Source organism: Pelophylax lessonae, assembly GCF_965119305.1.
Source record: "Pelophylax lessonae genome assembly, chromosome: 3".
Lineage (NCBI taxonomy): Eukaryota > Metazoa > Chordata > Amphibia > Anura > Ranidae > Pelophylax > Pelophylax lessonae.
The window spans coordinates 183217185-183235606 of NC_138770.1; the positions used below are offsets into that span (position 1 = coordinate 183217185).

Consider the following 18422-nt stretch of genomic DNA (forward strand, 5'->3'; position numbering starts at 1 on the left):
CGATACCCAGAGTCTAATTTAATTGTAATTATTGCTGCAGCAGGCTCTATACACGGTACAGATTACAGGTACCTTAACGGGACCCTCCGGGCACTATATTTAATCACTTCTGGACCAGAAGGATTTGCCCCCTTGATGACTAGGCCATTTTTTGGGATTTGGCACTGCGGTACTTTAACTGACAAATGCGCGGTCGTGCGATGCTGTTTCCAAATAAAATTGATGTCTTTTTTTCCCCACAAACAGGGCTTTCTTTTGTTGGTAATTGATCACCTCTGTGGTTTTTTGATTATGCGCTCTAAACAAAAAAAGTGCGACAATTTTGAAAAAAAAGCAGTATTTTTCACTTTCTGCTATATAACATTCCCAAAAAATAAAAAATGTAAAAATCTAATTTTTTCATCATTTTTGGCTAATTTGTATTTTGCAACATATTTTTGGTAAAAAATCCCAATAAGTGGATTTGATTGGTTTGCGCAAAAGTTATCGCGTCAGGGGAAAGATTTATGTCATTTTTATTTATTTATTTATTTTTTTTACTAGTAATGGTGGCGATCTGCGACTTTTAGCTGGACTGCGACATTGCGGCAGACAGATCAGACCCCTATCTGACATTTTTGACACTTTTGGGGGGACCAGTGACATTACTACAGCAATTATTGCTAAAAAAAAAAAGCACTGTTACTGCAATAATGACACTGGCAGGGAACGGGTTAACACCAGGGGCGATCAAAGGGTTAATTGTGTACCTAGGGAGTGATTCTAACTGTGTGGGGGCCAGACTTGGTGGATGGAAACAGGGCACATGTGTTCTAAAATAACAGGAACACAGGAGCCCTGTTTCAATCAGTGACAGATGAGCAGTATGCCGTGTTTACAACAGCACACCGCCTTCTGTCAGTCCCTTCAGCGATAGCCGGGTTCCTGGCAGTCATCGCAGGTGCCGGACCCGTTGCTTAGCTGCAGGGCTATAGAGCGGGCACGGGTTCACGCGGGCAGCCGTGCATGTGCCCGAGACTTGCTCCTGTGAGCCGTTGGACAGGTACAGGGGTTTGCGCAGGAGAGCCAACCTGCCGCAGTATATCTGCGGCGGCTGGTCTTTAAGCGGTTAAAGGAATACTTCCTTTTTATTATTATTTTTCATTGTAATGGTTTTACTTTAAGCATCAGTAAGTCACTGCTCATTTACAAATTATGTTATTACAAACTTCTTTTTCATTGATACATGTCCCCTAGGGCTACCCAACTACTTGCATATAAACCTTCAAAATAGGCACTTTTGATTTTTCCGGTTACGGTCCCACAGACTTCAATGGGGATCGTTATTCGGGTCCAAACTTTTGCGATGTTCGAAAGTTCTGGGGGTACACCATGGCATAAAGGGGTGGGGGGGGGTTGGTCAGGTAACAAATATTTATGATGGGAGAAGTGATTTGGTTGGGGAAATAGAAGGATATGTGCTGAGTGCAATTTGGGAGAGAAGAGGATTTGTGCTAGTGGAAGTGGAAGATTGGTGTTGGAAAGGGGGATTGGGAGGATGAAGAGCATTTGTACTAGAGACAAGATTTGAGAGGGGGGAATTGTGCTAGAAGTGGGGAGAGGATTTGTGCTGGGATGAAAGATTGTGGGAAGGAGGATATATGCTAGAGGGGTTTAAAGGGGGAATGGGGGGGGGGGGCGAGGGAGAAGGTTTGTGCCAGGATGGGGGGGTTTGGTGGTGGAATAGGATTTGTGCTGGGGGAAATTGTGCTGGGAGAAGGAATTTGGAGGAGCAGGGATTTTTGCTAGGAGGGGCAGTATTAAGAGAACGAGTATTTGTTCTGAGGGGGGTGATTAGGGGGAAAAGGCTTTGTGCTGGGAGGGGAGATTTGGGGTAGGATTTTTTTTTTGGAAGGGGGAGAAAAAAGATTTGTGCTGGGGGTTTGGGGTGGGGGCAAAAGATTTTTGTGTTGGGAGAGGTGAGTATGCAGATTAGTGCTGGATATATTTTTTGGAGAGAGGGGGGATTTTTGCTGAAAGGGTAAAGTGGGGGAGAGTATTGCTTGTAGGAAGCATTTTGTGCTCTTCTGCCCCCTGCACTGTGCGTTATGCAAACCTGCACTCTTTTCAGTTTGTACTCCCAGCCCCTATTGTGCATTACATACCTCTGACCCTGCTCTCTGTTTGTTATATATTCCTAAACCCAACACTGAATGCAGCACTCCTGCATTATGTACTTATTATGTACTTATTATGTATTCCTGACCCATTCTGTGCATTGCACACCCTGGACCTCTGCATTCTGTCCTACAGACTTCTGCAATATATACACTGTATTGTATTACACACCTACACTATATATATTATGCTGTACAGTATATGCCATACTTCTCATCAAAGTGCTTGTTGTATCAACAGCTGCTGGTTGCTTAGCTGTCCCTGAATATTTTAATACATTTTTCCTTTAAAGAGGTTGTAAACTTGTTTAAAAAAATTTTTTTTTTTTTACAACCTGCAAGAGAAAGACATAATGAGCTAGTATGCATCGCATACTAGCTCATTATGAAATACTTACCTTAGAACGAGCCCCCGCCGTGCCGTCCGCTTACCTGTATGACGGGCGACATGACATGTCGCTCGTCTTCCGGGATCGCGGCATCCGGTCATCTGATTGGCCGGAGCCGCGGTGACGTCACTCCCGCGCACGCGCGCGGGAGCCGACGGTCACGGCACGGGGCTCTGAAGGAACGGCACGATCAGCCGTTCCTTCAGAGCGCATGCGCCAGTGACGTCACTGGCTGCATTAAAGGTAAATATCTCCTAAACGGTACATGTTTAGGAGATATTTACAGTACCTATAGGTAAGCCTTATCATAGGCTTACCTATAGGTACAACTTCCTGAGGAGGGTTTACTTCCTCTTTAAGGTAGGCTCACACAAAGTGTTAATTTTCAGTTTGCACAAAACCATATGTAATAGAAGAGTCTCATTTTTTTATTATTGATTGTGCTGAGGTTTTTATGTGTCTGTGAGACTCTTGCTTGTGGCACAGAAGTCAAAGCATATTTTATGGGCAGGCACATGGAAGCCTGGGTTTTGTTTCACCACTTGCTGACCGCCAGGCGCAGATATACTGCGGCAGGCTGGCTCGGCTGCGTGAACTGCTGTACCTGTACGACGGTTCGCATGAGCTGAGATTGCTGCCAGGCACCTGCGATCGCTCCCCGCTGAGAGAGAACGACGCTCTGCTGTTCTAAACACAGCAGACCGTTGTTCTCTCTGGAATGAACACAGAGAGCCTTTGATCCTCCTATATATGATCACAGGTCTCTGTGTTGATTCCACAAGTCCCTCCCCCATACAGTTAGAAAACACTCCCCTAGACCCACACCTAACCCTATGATCACCCCTGGGTTAACCCCTTCCCTGCCAGTGTCATTATTACAGTAACAGTGCATATTTTTAGCACTGATTACTGTAGTAATGTCACTGGTCCCCCCAAAAGTGTCAAAAATGTCAGTTAGGGATCTGATCTGTCCGCCGCAATTTCGCAATCCCTCTATAAATCGCAGATTGCCGCCATTACTTGGTAAAAAAATTAAAATGACATAAATCTTTCCCCTAGTTTGTAGATGCGATAACTTTTGCGCAAACCAATGGGATTTTTTTTACCAAAAATATGTAGCAGGATGCAAACTGGCCTAAAAGAATGAAAAATGTTGATTTTTACATTCTTTTTTTTTGGGAATGTCATATAGCAGAATGTGAATAATATTGTTTTTTTTTTTTTTTCAGAATTGTCGCATTTTTTTGTTTATAGTACAAAATAAAAATTGCACAGGTGATCAAATACCACCAAAAGAAAGCTCTATTTGTGGGGAACAAATGGACATCCATTTTATTAGGGTACAGCATCGCAAGACTGCGCAATTGTCAGTTAAAATAACGCAGTGCTGAATCGCAAAAAAATGGCCTGGTCATTAAGGGGCAAAACCTTCCGGTCCAGAAGTGATTAAGCCCTTCCTACTGTTAAGTGTGGCTGTTCTTTGCCATCCTAAAAACTGTTTTGCTTTGCTGTTTAGTAAACTGCAAGTTACATTTACTCTCTGTCTGATCACTTGGCCAATTACTCATTGTGTAATACAGCAATAAATATGTAATAGGTCACTAATCATTCATGGATCTGACCAAAATGAATAAAAACTTTGGCCTTCACATACACCTTAGTAGAGGAGTATACAGGTAAGGGATCTCTTCTTCTTAGGAAAACATATGTCTTATGTCTGTCTTCTCTAAAAATTAAACAAGGCTTCTAAATTGGTTGCTATGGACAACAGTCGTTTTTTTTCCCCGCGTCTATATTTTGTCGCACATAAACCTCTCTTTTTCTCTCTTATGTCTGCTTGGTCTTACAACATTTGCATAGAGAGGATTGCTATCTAAAATCCCAAATTACTGTTGGCTAGAAGCTTTGAACTCCTTGGCAAAGTCTTATTGGGCATTCGTGCTCCTCCCATAAGATGTAAGACAATGTACTTTACCCTCCTCAAAGTACTACACCTTCAGCACAAAGCAGATTGCTCACTGTGAGAGTGGAGGCGTCTGAAGAAACTAGACTAGTCAGCAGGGAGCCGGTCATGGGATTATGTAGCAGGCAGACTCCGGCTGGGTGGATATACCCTACTACCCTCCTCTGCATCTATGGATTCTTCACCTACATGAGACCCTCTGAACCTTTCCTGACACCATATCTCACAGGACCAGTGCACAACCTGACACTTGAACAGGTAAGTGAAGTTAAATCCACAAAACTAACTTGGGGTTTATTGAATTTATATGGTATGGGATTTTTAATAATGCCCCAAGTGTGAATCTTTTAAAGCTAATCCCAACAGGATACAGAATTGTACACCATACATTTACTGTATGCAAAAAACACTAGGAGATCAGACCACAGATACTGTACTAAATCTTTACATACTTAACCACTTCTGGACCGGAAGATTTTCCCCCTTAATGACCAGCCCATTTTTTGAGATTCGGCACTGCGTTATTTTAACGGAAAATTGACGCTGTACCTAAATAAAGTTGATGTCCTTTTTTTACCACAAATAGAGCTTTCTTTTGGTGGTATTTGATCCCCTCTGCGGGTTTTTTTTTTTTTTTTTTTGCGCTATAAACAAAGAAAGACTGACATTTCTGAAAATAAAAAAACAATATTTTTCAAATTCTGCTATATAAGATTCCCGAAAAAAAAAAAAAAAATCAAAATTTTTCATCCTTTTAGCTCTATTTGTATTCTGCTACATATTTTTGGTAAAAAGTAAATCGCAATAAGCGTATTTTGATTGGTTTGCTCAAAAATTATTGTGTCTACAAACTAGGGGAAAGATTTATGTCATTTTTATTTATTTTTTTTACTAGTAATGGCAGCGATTTGTGATTTTTAGCGGGACTGCGACATTGCGGCGGACAGATCGGACCCCTAACTGACATTTTTGACATTTTTGGGGGCACCAGTGACATTAATACAGTATTCAGTGCTAAAAACATTATTATTATTATTATAATACAGGATTTATATAGCGCCAACAGTTTGCGCAGCGCTTTACTATGTGAGGGAAGACAATACAGTTACAATACAATTCAATACAGGAGGAACTAGAGGGCCCTGCTCGTAATATGCACTGTTACTGTAATAATGACATCAGCAGGGAAGGGGTTAACCTAGAGGTTATCAAAGGGTTAAGTGTGAGTGCCTAGGGGAGTGTTTTCTAACTGTGGAGGGAGGGGCTTGTGAAATGACCATAGAGACCTGTTATCCTATATAGAAGGATCACAGGCGCTCTGTGTTCATTCCAGAGAGAAGAACGGTCAGCTGTGTTTACAACAGCTGACCGTCCTTCTCTCTCAGCGGGGAGCGATTGTGGGTGTCAGGTGGCAATCGCAGCCGCCGGCCCCGTGCATTTGCATCCCCGCTGCCGAGTGGGGGCAGGAGTGTGGTTAATGTGGTTAAAGTGGTTTAAGGGTTTCATCTATGCAAAATAATTTTGGCTTCTAAAAACAGCTATTAATGAGATGTGCAAATATATATGTAAAATGTACAGGAATGTATCAGAAGTGGAAAGTTATACAATAAAATGATTAGTACATTTGTGCCAAATGTCTGCCATTGTATTGGTAGTTTTTGACACAGAATAAATCTGTGAAAAAGTATCCCTCTAACCTTTACCCTACCGATGCCTTAGAGTGGAACTACACTTTACCTGAGCACCACAAACCAAAAATGCTATTTAATTCATTTTTAATATTCAAAGCAATCTCCCCCTTCCATCCATGTCTCTGTGCTTTATTTTTATTGAAAAATCACTTTGAAAAACAGCCCTCTAGCATTTCTGGCTGTGGTCAGATGATTAATGTACAATTTACTTCCAGGAATCCTCCTGCCCTTAGCTCAGGCATTCAAGCAGAAGAGGGTGTGCTTAGCTGAGAAAGTCCCTCCTCCCCTCTTCCCCTAGCGAAGACTTCTGGGATGTATGGCATGATTTGCCTAGGCATGGAAACCAGGAAGTGGTTTAAGAAATGTAAAAAAAAAAGTTTAAAAGAAGCAAATATGATAAGCATTCCTATCTATTTACTAATGCTAGCAGCGTAAGGATTAAAAATAATCAATGTAAATTGAGAGAGTGAAGTTATAATTTAACACCTACTCTACCACTTAACCACTTACCGCCCGCCCGCCGTCATATCACCCCATCAGTCATTGTCACCTGTCACCCCAGTCATTGTCACCTGTCACCCCATCAGTCATCGTCACCTGTCACCCCATCAGTCATCGTCACCTGTTTGTCATATACATGCAATCACTTACTGACCGCCTAACGACTATATGCGTCGGCCATTAAAAGCTAAATACTGGGGTTATGGCAGCAGATAGCCCCCATAACCCCGGTATTTTTTGAAACGGCGGGCGGTCGGCTTTCAGATAAGGGTGGTCCCAGTGGCGGATTCGCCGCGGAATTACCCTTACGGTGCAGGGGAAGAGGTGCCCCCCCCCCTCCTGCCGCGTCCCAGACGTTTTCCCAGCTTACCGGACCCGCCGGCAGCGGGGAAAACTATCCGGTCCCGGATCCTCAGAGACAGGAAGTCGAGTGAGGGCAAGATGGCCCTCACTCAACTCTATGGTCTTGGAGGACCGGAGCTACGTCAAAAGACGTTGCCTAGCAACCGGTTTAAAGGGCCGCTTTTTTTTTTTCTTTTTTTTTTTTTCCTCTTTCAACAATTTTTTTTTTCTTTTCTTTTTTAGTGTAGTTGTGAGGTGTGAGGTCTTTTTGACCCCAGATCTCACAATAAAGAGGACCTGTCATGCCTATTTCTATTACAAGGGATGTTTACATTCCTTGTAATAGGAATAAAAATGATCAAAACATTTTTTTTTTTTAAACTGTGTAAAAATAAAAAAATAATAAATAAAATAAATAGGAAAAAAAAAAAAAAAAATTAAAGCGCCCTGTCCCCGTTAGCTCGCGCGCAGAAGCAAACGCATACGCAATTCCCGCCCACATATGTAAACGGTGTTCAAACCATACATGTGAGGTATCGCCGCGATCGTTAGAGCGAGAGCAATAATTTGAGCCCTAGACCTCCTCTGTAACTCTAAGCTAGTAACCTGCAGAAATTTTTAAAATGTTGCCTATGGGGATTTTTAAGTACCAATGTTTGGCGCCATTCTGTGAGCATGCGCAATTTTGAAGCATGACATGTTGGGTATCTAATTACTCGGCGTAATATTATCTTTCACATTATGGAAAAAAATTGTGCTAAATTTACTGTTTTCTTATTTTTTAGTTAAAAAAAGTGAATTTTTTTCAAAAAAATCGCATCTGGAAGACTGCTGCGCAAATATGGTGTGATAAAAAATATTACAACGATCTCCATTTTATTCTCTAGGGTCTCTGCTAAAAAAAAATATATAATGTTTGGGGGTTCCAAGTAATTTTCTAGCAAAAAAAATGATTTTAGCTTGTAAACACCAAGTGTCAAAAATAGGCCCAGTCTTAAAGTGGATAAATGGACAACTTTGTGTAAAGCGCTACTTGGATGTTAGGCCTATGTGTGTGGCCAGGCTGTGAAAAAGTGTTACACATGTGGTATTGCCATACTCAGGAGGAATAGCAGAATGTATTTTGGGGTGCAATTTTTGCTATGTACATGCTATGTGTTAGAAATATTGCATAAATGGACAGCTTTGTGTAAAAAAAAATGTGTTTTCATTTTCTTTCCACATTTTCCAAAAACTTGTGGAAAAAAATGACATATTCAAAAGACTCATTATGCCTCAAAAATTATACGTTGGGCTGTTTGCTTTCCAAAATGGGGTCATTTTATGGGGGTTTCCATTGTCCTGGTGCTCCAGGGCCTTCAAAAGTGCGATAGGTTGTCAGGAAATTATATGTGTAATTTGTGCTCCTAGAATGCCGGACGGGGCTACTTGAATGTTAGGCCTCTGTATGTGGCCAGGCTGTGAAAAAGTCTCACACATGTGGTATCGCCATACTCAGGAGGAGTAGTAGAATGTGTTTTGGGGTGTAGTTGCAAGTATACATGTGCTGTGTGAGAGAAATAACCTGTTAATATGGCAATTTGTAAAAAAAAAAAAAAAAAAAAAAAAAAATCTTCATTTTGCAAAGAGTTGTGAGAAAAAATGACAACTTCAAAAAACTCTCCATGCCCCTTATTAAATACCTTGGAATGTCTACTTTCCAAAAAGGGGTCATTTGGGGGGTATTTGTACTTTCCTGACTTTTTAGTGTCTCAAGAAATGAGATAGGCCTTCAGTACATCAGGTGTGAGCAAGTGTGATCAATTTTCAATGATTCGCACCATAGCTTGTGGACTCTATAACTTTCACAAAGACCAAATAATGTACACTTACTTAGGTTATTTTTACCAAAGATAAGTAGCAGTATAAATTTTGGCCAAAATTTGTGAAGAAAAATGACTAATTTGCAAAATTTTATGACAGAAACAAAGAAAAATTCATTTTTTCACGATATTTTCACTCTTTTTTTATTTATAGCACAAAAAATAAAAAACCCAGTATTGATCAAATACCATCAAAAGAAAGCTCTATTTGTGTGAAAAAAAGGACACAATTTTTGTATGGGTACAGTGTTGCATGACTGAGTAATTCTCAGTCAAAGTGTGAGAGCGCTGAAAGCTGAAAATCGGTCTGGGCAGGAAGGGGGTGAAAGTGCACTGTAGGCAAGTGGTTAAACTAACTCCTAGGATCAAACCTTAACTTTGGAACTTATCCTAAATCCTAAGGCTGATTTTATACTACAAAGTTATAAAAATGCTGAATTTCTTCTTGTTTAACAATTTTCTTTTATTGAGAATCCTAGGCAGCCTACAAATCTGTCCTATATTGCTCTAAAGGTACAGAAATGTGTTAAAATGAAGAATTTTTTAACACAAATAATCCTGCACTCTATTGTGCTTTGCTGTGTTTTTGGCATGCGTATTACTGCGACGAACAGCTAAATGTACAGATTTAACACATATATGAGAGCTATTTAACTATGGAAGCATAAGTGTATGTTCATCCTAGGAGAGTGAGTACATTGTCTGCACACAATAGACCCATTATTCAGTAATCACAGCTAAGCCTCAAACACACAATGAGAATATCGGATAATTGATCGTCCATTTGTTTTTTCATGCTTGTCTACTTTTCAAAAATAAAGAGGTTACTAAACTTACGAAAATTCTCATACGACAGAATGCAACTTGGGAAGTGATGTAATGTGTTGTATTCTATTGTATTGTTTTCTGTCATTTCTGAGCACGCGTAGTCTTGCTCTTCCACTTTTTTTTGGATGAATACTGAACTGGCTAACCACTTGCCAACCAGCCGCCGCACTTATACTGCCGCAGATTGGCTCTATTATGCTTACGCTTAGTATCTGTACGTCACTTCGTGTAATATCCAGGGGGGTGCGCTAATTGGCCAGAGGGGGAGCCAATCAGCGGGTCCGGTGGACGTAATGTCTGTTGGGCACCCCTGATCGCTCCCCATAGAGACAGAACAGCAGTCTGCCTATTTAAACAAGGTCACAGATGAACACAGGGATCCTTTGTTCCTGCTATTCAGGAACACATGTCTCTATATTCATCTAGTAGGTCCATCCCCCACACAGTTAGAAAGCACCCCCTAGGGACACACTTAACACGTTGATCGACCCTGGTGTTAACCCCTTCCCTAAAAACAACAATATCTCTCCTGCGCTCAAGTGGTATGCGGGAATCCATGGCGATTTTGGCTCTGAGGAAGAGGGTCCTCCCTCGAAACGCGTAAGCCACATCAGGTTTTGAGGACGCCATCACGCTATCCAGCAGTAGAGAAGTGTCCTGGAAGCGAGCGGGGCCCATTTCCTATATGCTTGTTCATATGCTACGTTTGTGAGTATATTGTACGCTACCCTTCTTTGATTTTAATAAACTTTTAAGTGGTAATGCACAAGATCAGTGCGCCCTTCTCTTGTTGCTTTCTTGTTAACCCCTTCCCTGCCAGTGTCAGCACAGAAACAGTGCATATTTTCAGCATTGATTACTGTTGTAATGTCACTGGTCCCATCAAAAGTCTCAGTTAGGTGTCCAATCTGTCCGCCGCAATGTCGCAGTCCCGCTAAAAATCGTCGATCGCCCACCATTATAGTAAAAAAATAAATAAATAAAAATGACATAAATCTATCCCCTAGTTTGTAGACGCAATATCTTTTGCGCAAACCAATCAGTTTACACTTGTTGGGATTTTCTTTACCAAAAATATGTGGCAGAATACATATTGCCCTAAATTGATGAAAAAATTAGATTTTTTAAATTTTTTTATTGGCTGTGTTTTATAGCACAAAGTAAAAAAATATATTTATATTTTTTTCAGAATTGTCGCTCTTTTTTTGTTTATAATGGAAAAAAAAAAAAAAAACACAGAGGTGATCAAACACCACCAAGAAAAAGTTCTATTTGTTGGAAAAAAAATGACATCAATTTTATTTAGGTACAGCGTCGCACGACCGCGCAATTGTCAGTCAAAGTAACGCAGTGCCGTATCGCAAAAACTGGCCTGGTCATTAAGGGGGTAAAACCTTCCTGTCCAGAAGTGGTTAAACAAAAATTGTACAATCTGGTATCATAGGAGAGAATATTTTCATGTTTGTCCCTTCAGATAATTTCAGGTGAACTGTGGTCGTCGTCTCTCGAAAGCTGTGTACTAACAATCAAATTATCATAGGAACATTTTGAAAGTGGTATTTTACATCTGATTTTCTGACTGTGTGTATTAGGCTTAAAAGACAATGTAATATCCCCTACTTAACCTCTGCCCAGTGTGAAATAGTCAATAGCATAAAACAATAGCCTGCTCCTATCTATTGTTCAAAGCAATTGTAAGTACTAAGTGAGACAGAAGAAAAAGAAAGCTTGCTAAATGTATTTTATGCTGTGTAAAGATACAAAACATTTAACAAAGAGTCTGTATATATTTTACTAAAAGGGCCAATCAGCGGGTCCAGCAAACGTAATGTCCGCTAGGCACCCCCGGTCGCTCCCCATAGTTTCAGAAAACTACCCATGGTTAATGCAAGTACTACCAGTATTAAGGCTACGTTTAATAAATGGTGTTAATTCTTGCATTATCACCGTTCTCTTAACACGCTCTAACACCAATGATTTTTACTAATGCTTTAAGGCTGTTTAACCACTTCAGCTTCGGAAGGTTTTACCCCCTTAATGACCAGGTCATTTTTTGCGATTTGCCACTGCGTTGCTTTAACTGACAATTGCGCGGTCGTGTGACGCTGTACCCAAATACATATTGTTGTCCTTTTTTCCCCACAAATAGACCTTTCTCTTTTGGTGGTATTTGATCACCCCTGTGATTTTTAGGTTTTTTTTGTTGCGCTATAAACAATAAAAGAACGTCAATTTTGAAAAAACACCAATATTTTCTACTTTTTGCTATAAAACATTCCCAATAAAAAAATAAAAAAAATATAAATTTTATATCAGTTTAGGCCGATTTGAATTCTGCTACATATTTTTGGTAAAAATATAATAATTGGTTTGCGCAAAAGTTAGAGCGTTTTACAAACTACAGGATAGATTTATGGACTTTTTTTTTTTTTTATTAGTAATGGCAGCGATCAGAGATTTTTATCGGGACTGCGACATTGCGGTGGACAAATCTGACTCTAAGTGACACTTTTTGGGGACCAGTGACAATAATATAGTAATCACTGCTAAATAATATGCACTGTTACTGCATAAATGACACTGGCAGGGAAGGTGTTAACACACTGGGGGGGGGGGGATTAGGGGGTTAAATGTGTTCCCTATTTGTGCTTACTAACTGTGTGGGGGGGGGGGGTAGATTTAACAGAGGCAGAGAAAGATCTCTGATTCAGCTTAGCTGAATCACACGATCTTTCCCTGTCTCTCTGAAAGGAGAGCAGTCTTACATTGTTTATATTTCAGATGGCTCTCCTGCCAGTATTGCCGAAGATCACGGGAGGCTGGCAGCGATCGAGCTTTAAACACTCGATGTATGTGGATGGGGGAATTATTTCAACTGAGCTTTTGTGTTCTGACGGCAGGGATACTTCCTCTCAGTATTCCGTCAAAATACTGATCAGCACTGCAGGCTATAGCTGGCAGCACTCATTTTTGGGGAAAAACCCGACAGGCTGGTTTTACAGAAGTTGATCTACCACTGGATTTCTGTATAACCAGCCTGCCTATACATTGATTACATTTCAGTCTGTCCCTGCTGAACAAGCCAAATTTTAATCCATGTAGGACTGGTTTAGCAGTCTCATGTAGTAGGAAATATGCACTTCTCTGTCATTGAGGTCTGCTGCTCTCCTGTTTCTCAGCATAGATGTTCACTCTGCTCTGCCATTACAGTATCTCACAAAAGTGAGTACACCCCTCACATTTTGGTAAATATTTTATTATATCTTTTCATGTGACAACACTGAAGAAATGACACTTTGCTACAATGTAAAGTAGTCAATGTACAGCTTGTATAACAGTGTAAATTTGCTGTCCCCTCAAAATAACTCAACACACAGCCATTTATGTCTAAACCGCTGGCAACAAAAGTGCCCGATGTCATGTGACTCGTTAGTGTTACAAGGTTTCAGGTGTCAATGGGGAGCAGGTGTTTTAAATTTGGTGTTATCGCTCTCATGAACTCTCTGAGGATCTGAAAAAAGAATGGTTGCTCGTCATAAAGATGGCCTAGGCTACAAGAAGATTGCCAAGACCCTGAAACTGAGCTGCAGCACAGTGGCCATACAGCAGTTTAACAGGACAGGTTCCGTTCAGAACAGGCCTTGCCATGGTACACCAAAGAAGTTGGGTGCACATGCTCAGCGTCATATCCAGAGGTTGTGTTTGGGAAAAAGGCGTATGAGTGCTGCCAGCATTGCTGCAGAGGTTGAAGGGGTGAGGGGTCAGCCTGTCAGTGCTCAGACCATACGCCGCACACTGCATCAAATTGGTCTGCATGGCTGTAATCCCAGATGGAAGCCTCTTCTAAAGACGATGCACAAGAAAGCCCCAAATGGTTTATTGAAGACAACCAGACTAAGGACACAGATTACTGGAACCATGGCCTGTGGTCTGATGAGACCAAGATAAACTTGTTTGGTTCAGATGGTGTCAAGCGTGTGGAACCAGATGAGACGTACAAAGAAAAGTGTGTCCTGCCTACAGTCAAGCATGGTGGTGGGAGTGTCATGGTCTTGGGCTGCATGAGTGCTGCCGGCACTGGGAAGCTACAGTTCATTAAGGGAACCATGAATGCCAACATGTACTGTGACATAATTAAGCAGAGCATGATCCCCTCCCTTCAGAGACTGGGCTGCATGGCAGTATTCCAACATGATAACGACCCCAAGCACACCTCCAAGACGACCACTGCCTTGCTAAAGAAGCTGAGGGTAAAGGTGATGGACTGGCCAAGCATGTCTCCAGACCTAAACCCTATGGAGCATCTGTGGGGTATGCTCAAATGGAAGGTGAAGGAACGCAAGGTCTCTAAAATCCATCAGCTCTGTGATGTCGTCATAGAGGAGTGGAAGAGGACTCCAGTGGCAACCTGTGAAGCTCTGGTGAATTCAATGTCCAAAAGGGTTAAGGCAGTGCTTAAAAATAATTGTGGCCACACAAAATATTTACACTTTGGGCCTAATTTGGACATTGTCACATAGGGGTGTTCTCACTTTTGTTGCCAGCGGTTTATACATTATTGGCTGTGTGTTGAGTTATTTTGAATGGACAACAAATTTACACTGTTATACAAGCTGTACGATAACTACTTTACATTGTAGCAAAGTGTCATTTCTTCAGTGTTGTCACATGAAAAGATATAATAAGATATTTACAAAAATGTGAGGGTTGTATATCTTTCTTTTATTTTAAACTAAACAAATGCCTGTTAGCAAATACTGTATACTACACATTATACAATAGCTTCCATTTTTTCATCCAGTGACATTTCCCAGAAGCTTCCTTCATTGCATCACCTAAATTCATAGCAGGATTTTCTTTAGCAAACCTTAATCTAAAAATTCAGGTCCATCTGGTTTCATAATCCACACTTGGCCTAATAGGAATGCATGATTAATCAACACTTACTGCAAATAGAAAGGCAACTTTCCCTAAATGTGGTTTAATCTACGCTTAAACATTTATTCCTCAGCATTGTCCTTTAGTATTCATGTAGGATGTGTTGGAAGTTACTTATTAAAAGCTGTAAAACTTGCACAATGTTGTGAAGGGAATACATGTTCAGCAGTTTATCAGTGCAAAGTATATCATAGCTGTTTTACAGATACAGAAGCAGATTAGCATAGTCATGCGATATGTGATTTGTCAATAGAATTGCTCCTCCACTATGTTGTGGGCAGCAGGTTGCTTTATTAGCATTATTGGTTTGCAGTGCTAAGGTGCTGGGTTCTTATTTTAAGTCCCCCAGCGTCTATCTGCATTTTTTCATAACCTAAAATGATGCTGGCTGATTAATTGGTATTTACCTGGTTCCACTGTACATGAATATGAATGCCTTTGGTAGCCAGTATTCACCAGCTTCACCAGTGGGTTGAACTTAACTAAAAACTGACCAATTTACCCCATTCATGTATTCTAGGTGGATGGGGGAATCCTCCTCACTGAGATATTGTATTGTGACTGTGGGGAGACTACCCCGCCATCAGAATACACTGATCAGTATTGCAGGCTTTAGTCTGTGGCACTGATCGAGTGGGGAAAATCCAACTGGGCGGTTGTACAGAAGTGGTTTGGTAGATCGACATCTGTACAGCCACAGTGCCCACACATAAACTGAAATTTGGACAGTCCCCACTGAACTGGCCGGATTTCAATCCATGTATGGTCGGCTTTTAGTAGAAACATTGGATTGTAAGGCTACCCATACAGTAGATTACTTTTTATGTTCAACCATCGGGTTGAAGGAAAAAAACTGACCTGATTCCGCCATCCATACATTCGAGCTGGATGAGAGAATCCTCCCCACTGCATCTTTGTATTCTGACAGTAAGGAGACTTCTCCTCACTATATGAGTAATATTGCCAACAACATGAAATTCTAGAATGAAAACAGATGATAAACACCCTTTCCAACCCTCAAATTATCCATATATTGTCTTCTACCTTACGCCTGAAGTACTGTTTACATCTACATTTATACATTTCCCTATCTAGAACAGACCACATCTAACTGCCTTCATACCCAACTGTTAACTGAAAAGATTAAAGTAGAACTATAGGCTAAACTTTTCTATTTTTGGATAAAGTAATTGAGGGTTATAACCCCTGTGAGTTAATTTTTTGCCATCTGTGTCTCATTGAGGAGGTTTACCTTCACTTTCTGTCCCATAGCCAAAACAGGAAGTGAGGGGGGGTGGGGCGTGGCTTGGTGATAGCGCTGTAAGGAAGCAGCTCTGGGAGCTCTGTGATAGCTGCTGGTGTTTCAGCCGTTTATCAGCCTAATACCTTGTCCTTCTCACGTGCCCGTGAGTGGCAAGCCTCCAGGGACTCCGGTGGTGGTGCGGTGACTGGACATTTCTACTTACATCCTCCGTCATTCTGCCACTCCATCTGCCGCCGCGTCCTCCAAGATGGCGCCGCCGCGCCTGTCCTCAGCTGCCACCGCTCCCCAGAAAAAGACTGTGAAATTGGCACAGAGCCAGTCATCGGCCTCTGCCCTCTCCGATTGTATCACCGGAGCTGCTCCACACAGACTACCCGGCCCTCTCCTCTGTGTCCAGCACGCAGCAGCAGCCGTCGGCCTCCTGTCCTTGATCCCCACCAAGCAGAACTTCACGGAGATGTCTGCCTCAATCGTGAGTACCCTCTCCAATGAAATTAATAACCTGAAGCAGCAAATTGATCAGGTGGATGGCAGGGTGGCGGTGGTGGAAGAGGCACAGGCCTCCATCTCATCCAGGGTCTCTGCTTTGGAAACCTCCCAGGCCCTCTTCCAGAGAAATCTCATCATGCTGCAGTTGCAATAGGATGTTGGGGAGAACCGCAGTCTTGGAACAACATTCAGCTGAGGGGCTTGCCGGAGGCCACCCTGGGGCCTGACCTCAAAGCCACAGTCACCGCTATCTTTAATAAACTGCTTGATAGACCACCCACGGAGGACATTGAACTTGATAGAGTCCACCGGGTGCAGGGCCCTCACAGTGCAGAGGCTGCTCTACCGCGGGACGTGCTGACCAGGGTTCACTTTTACTCCATTAAGGAGGAGATCATGAGGAAAGTCTGGGCTAAAGGCCCTGTGGACTTTGATGGTGCTTCTGTCCACCTGTTCCCAGACCTGTCATGCCTTACCCTCAGAATTTGTGAGTCCGGGGAATAGACTGGGGATAGTCTCTGCTTTATCTCTTCCCCCTTTTCCTTCTTTCTCCTCTCCTTCCTTTATCTCCCCATCCTCCCCCCCTCTCCTTTTTTTTTTCTTTAGCCCGTTGGCCAGGGCGACTTAGTGCATCGTAATTATGCAAGTTCCTCCCAGGCAACACGATGTTGGTTATAAATTGACCTTGTTGAACATGAGGGGGCTGTCGACCCCTGAGAAGCGCTCTAGGCTGTTGGCCGATCTCAAAAGGAGTGGGTCTCATTTTGCATTTTTACAGGAAACGTACTTTAGGCGGGACTCTGTCCCCAAATTGTACAATTGGGACTTCTCGCGGGTGTACCATGCCACCTCTCCCACTCCGAAGTCAAAAGGGGTGAGCTTCGTGATCTTCAAGAGAACCCCCTGGACTTTCGTGGCAGAGCGGGCTGACCCCTTGGGTCGTTACCTGTTGGTGAAGGGTAGAATTGAACATAACGTGGTCACCTTGATAAATGTATATTTACCTATTTCAGACCATCTGTCCTTTTTGCAGCAATTAACCCCCTTCATCCTGGGTTTCCGTAAGGGTTTCCTCCAGATGGGTGGGGATTTCAATTTTTCCCCTGAACCCTTGCTAGATTCGGCGAGGGGTACTTCGCATATCTCCTATGTGCATCTGAGGAAACTGAAAAAATAATTTTCTCTCCTCGACCTAGTTGACCCTTGGCGTGTGATGCCCCCAGGCGAGAGGGATTATACTTATTACTCGGCTACACACAATACATACACTAGGATTGACTTCTTTCTGGTCACTCATAAAGACCTTCCCTTGGTCACTTCCTCCCAGATAGGGTCCATCTCGTTCTCCGATCATGCCCCTATCCATATCACAATGCACTGGGACTCCCGGCAAGCTAGACCTCCGACATGGAGGCTCAATGAGTCCCTTCTACAGATTCCTGAGGTGCGGGCGGAGCTTGACCGGGCCTTGTCCGCCTACTTTGTGGAAAACACAGACCCTTCACTGGAACCTTCAACTGTTTGAGAGGCTCATAAGTGTGTCATAAGGGGTGTCCTTATACATATAGGGTCCCAACGGAAGAGGGGAAAAAATAGTAGAGTTGCGGCTTTATTAGCTAACATTGACAAATTGAGTACCAAACATAAGAAATCATTAGTGGAGGAGCATCTGGTGCCCCTTATGAAGGCCACGAAGGAACTTAACAACCTCTTATTCCAAAAATCAATCCAGGGTCTTGCTTCTGCTAGGCGGCACTATTACGAATTTTCTGGGGCGATGTTGGGGAGGGCTTGGAGGGGAATGAGGAAACGTTCATTACCCACATACAATCAGCTAGGGGGCAAAAAACTCACACCTTGGAGGACATATCATCTGAATTTTGCTCTTTTTTCCGCTCCCTATATAATCTCCATACGGATGGTGCTCCAGTATCCGATCCTACTGGGTTGGGGGCCGCAAGGGAATATATTCGGAACTCTGAAATGCCCACTCTCTTGT

General features: G+C 42.3%; 1 protein-coding gene across 1 annotated transcript in view; it reads left to right on the top strand.

Annotated features, from left to right (window-relative positions):
* Positions 1-4563: 4563 nt before the first annotated feature.
* The window catches only part of SLC19A3 (solute carrier family 19 member 3), a gene marked incomplete at its 3' end in the record, with an annotated part of 40893 nt that continues 27034 nt past the window's right edge, over positions 4564-18422 (top strand). Inside the window, exon 1 of the mRNA XM_082249602.1 lies at positions 4564-4766. Within this exon, the coding sequence (XP_082105728.1) occupies positions 4617-4766 (150 nt within the window). The 5' untranslated portion in view covers positions 4564-4616. The remainder of the gene's footprint in view (positions 4767-18422) is intronic.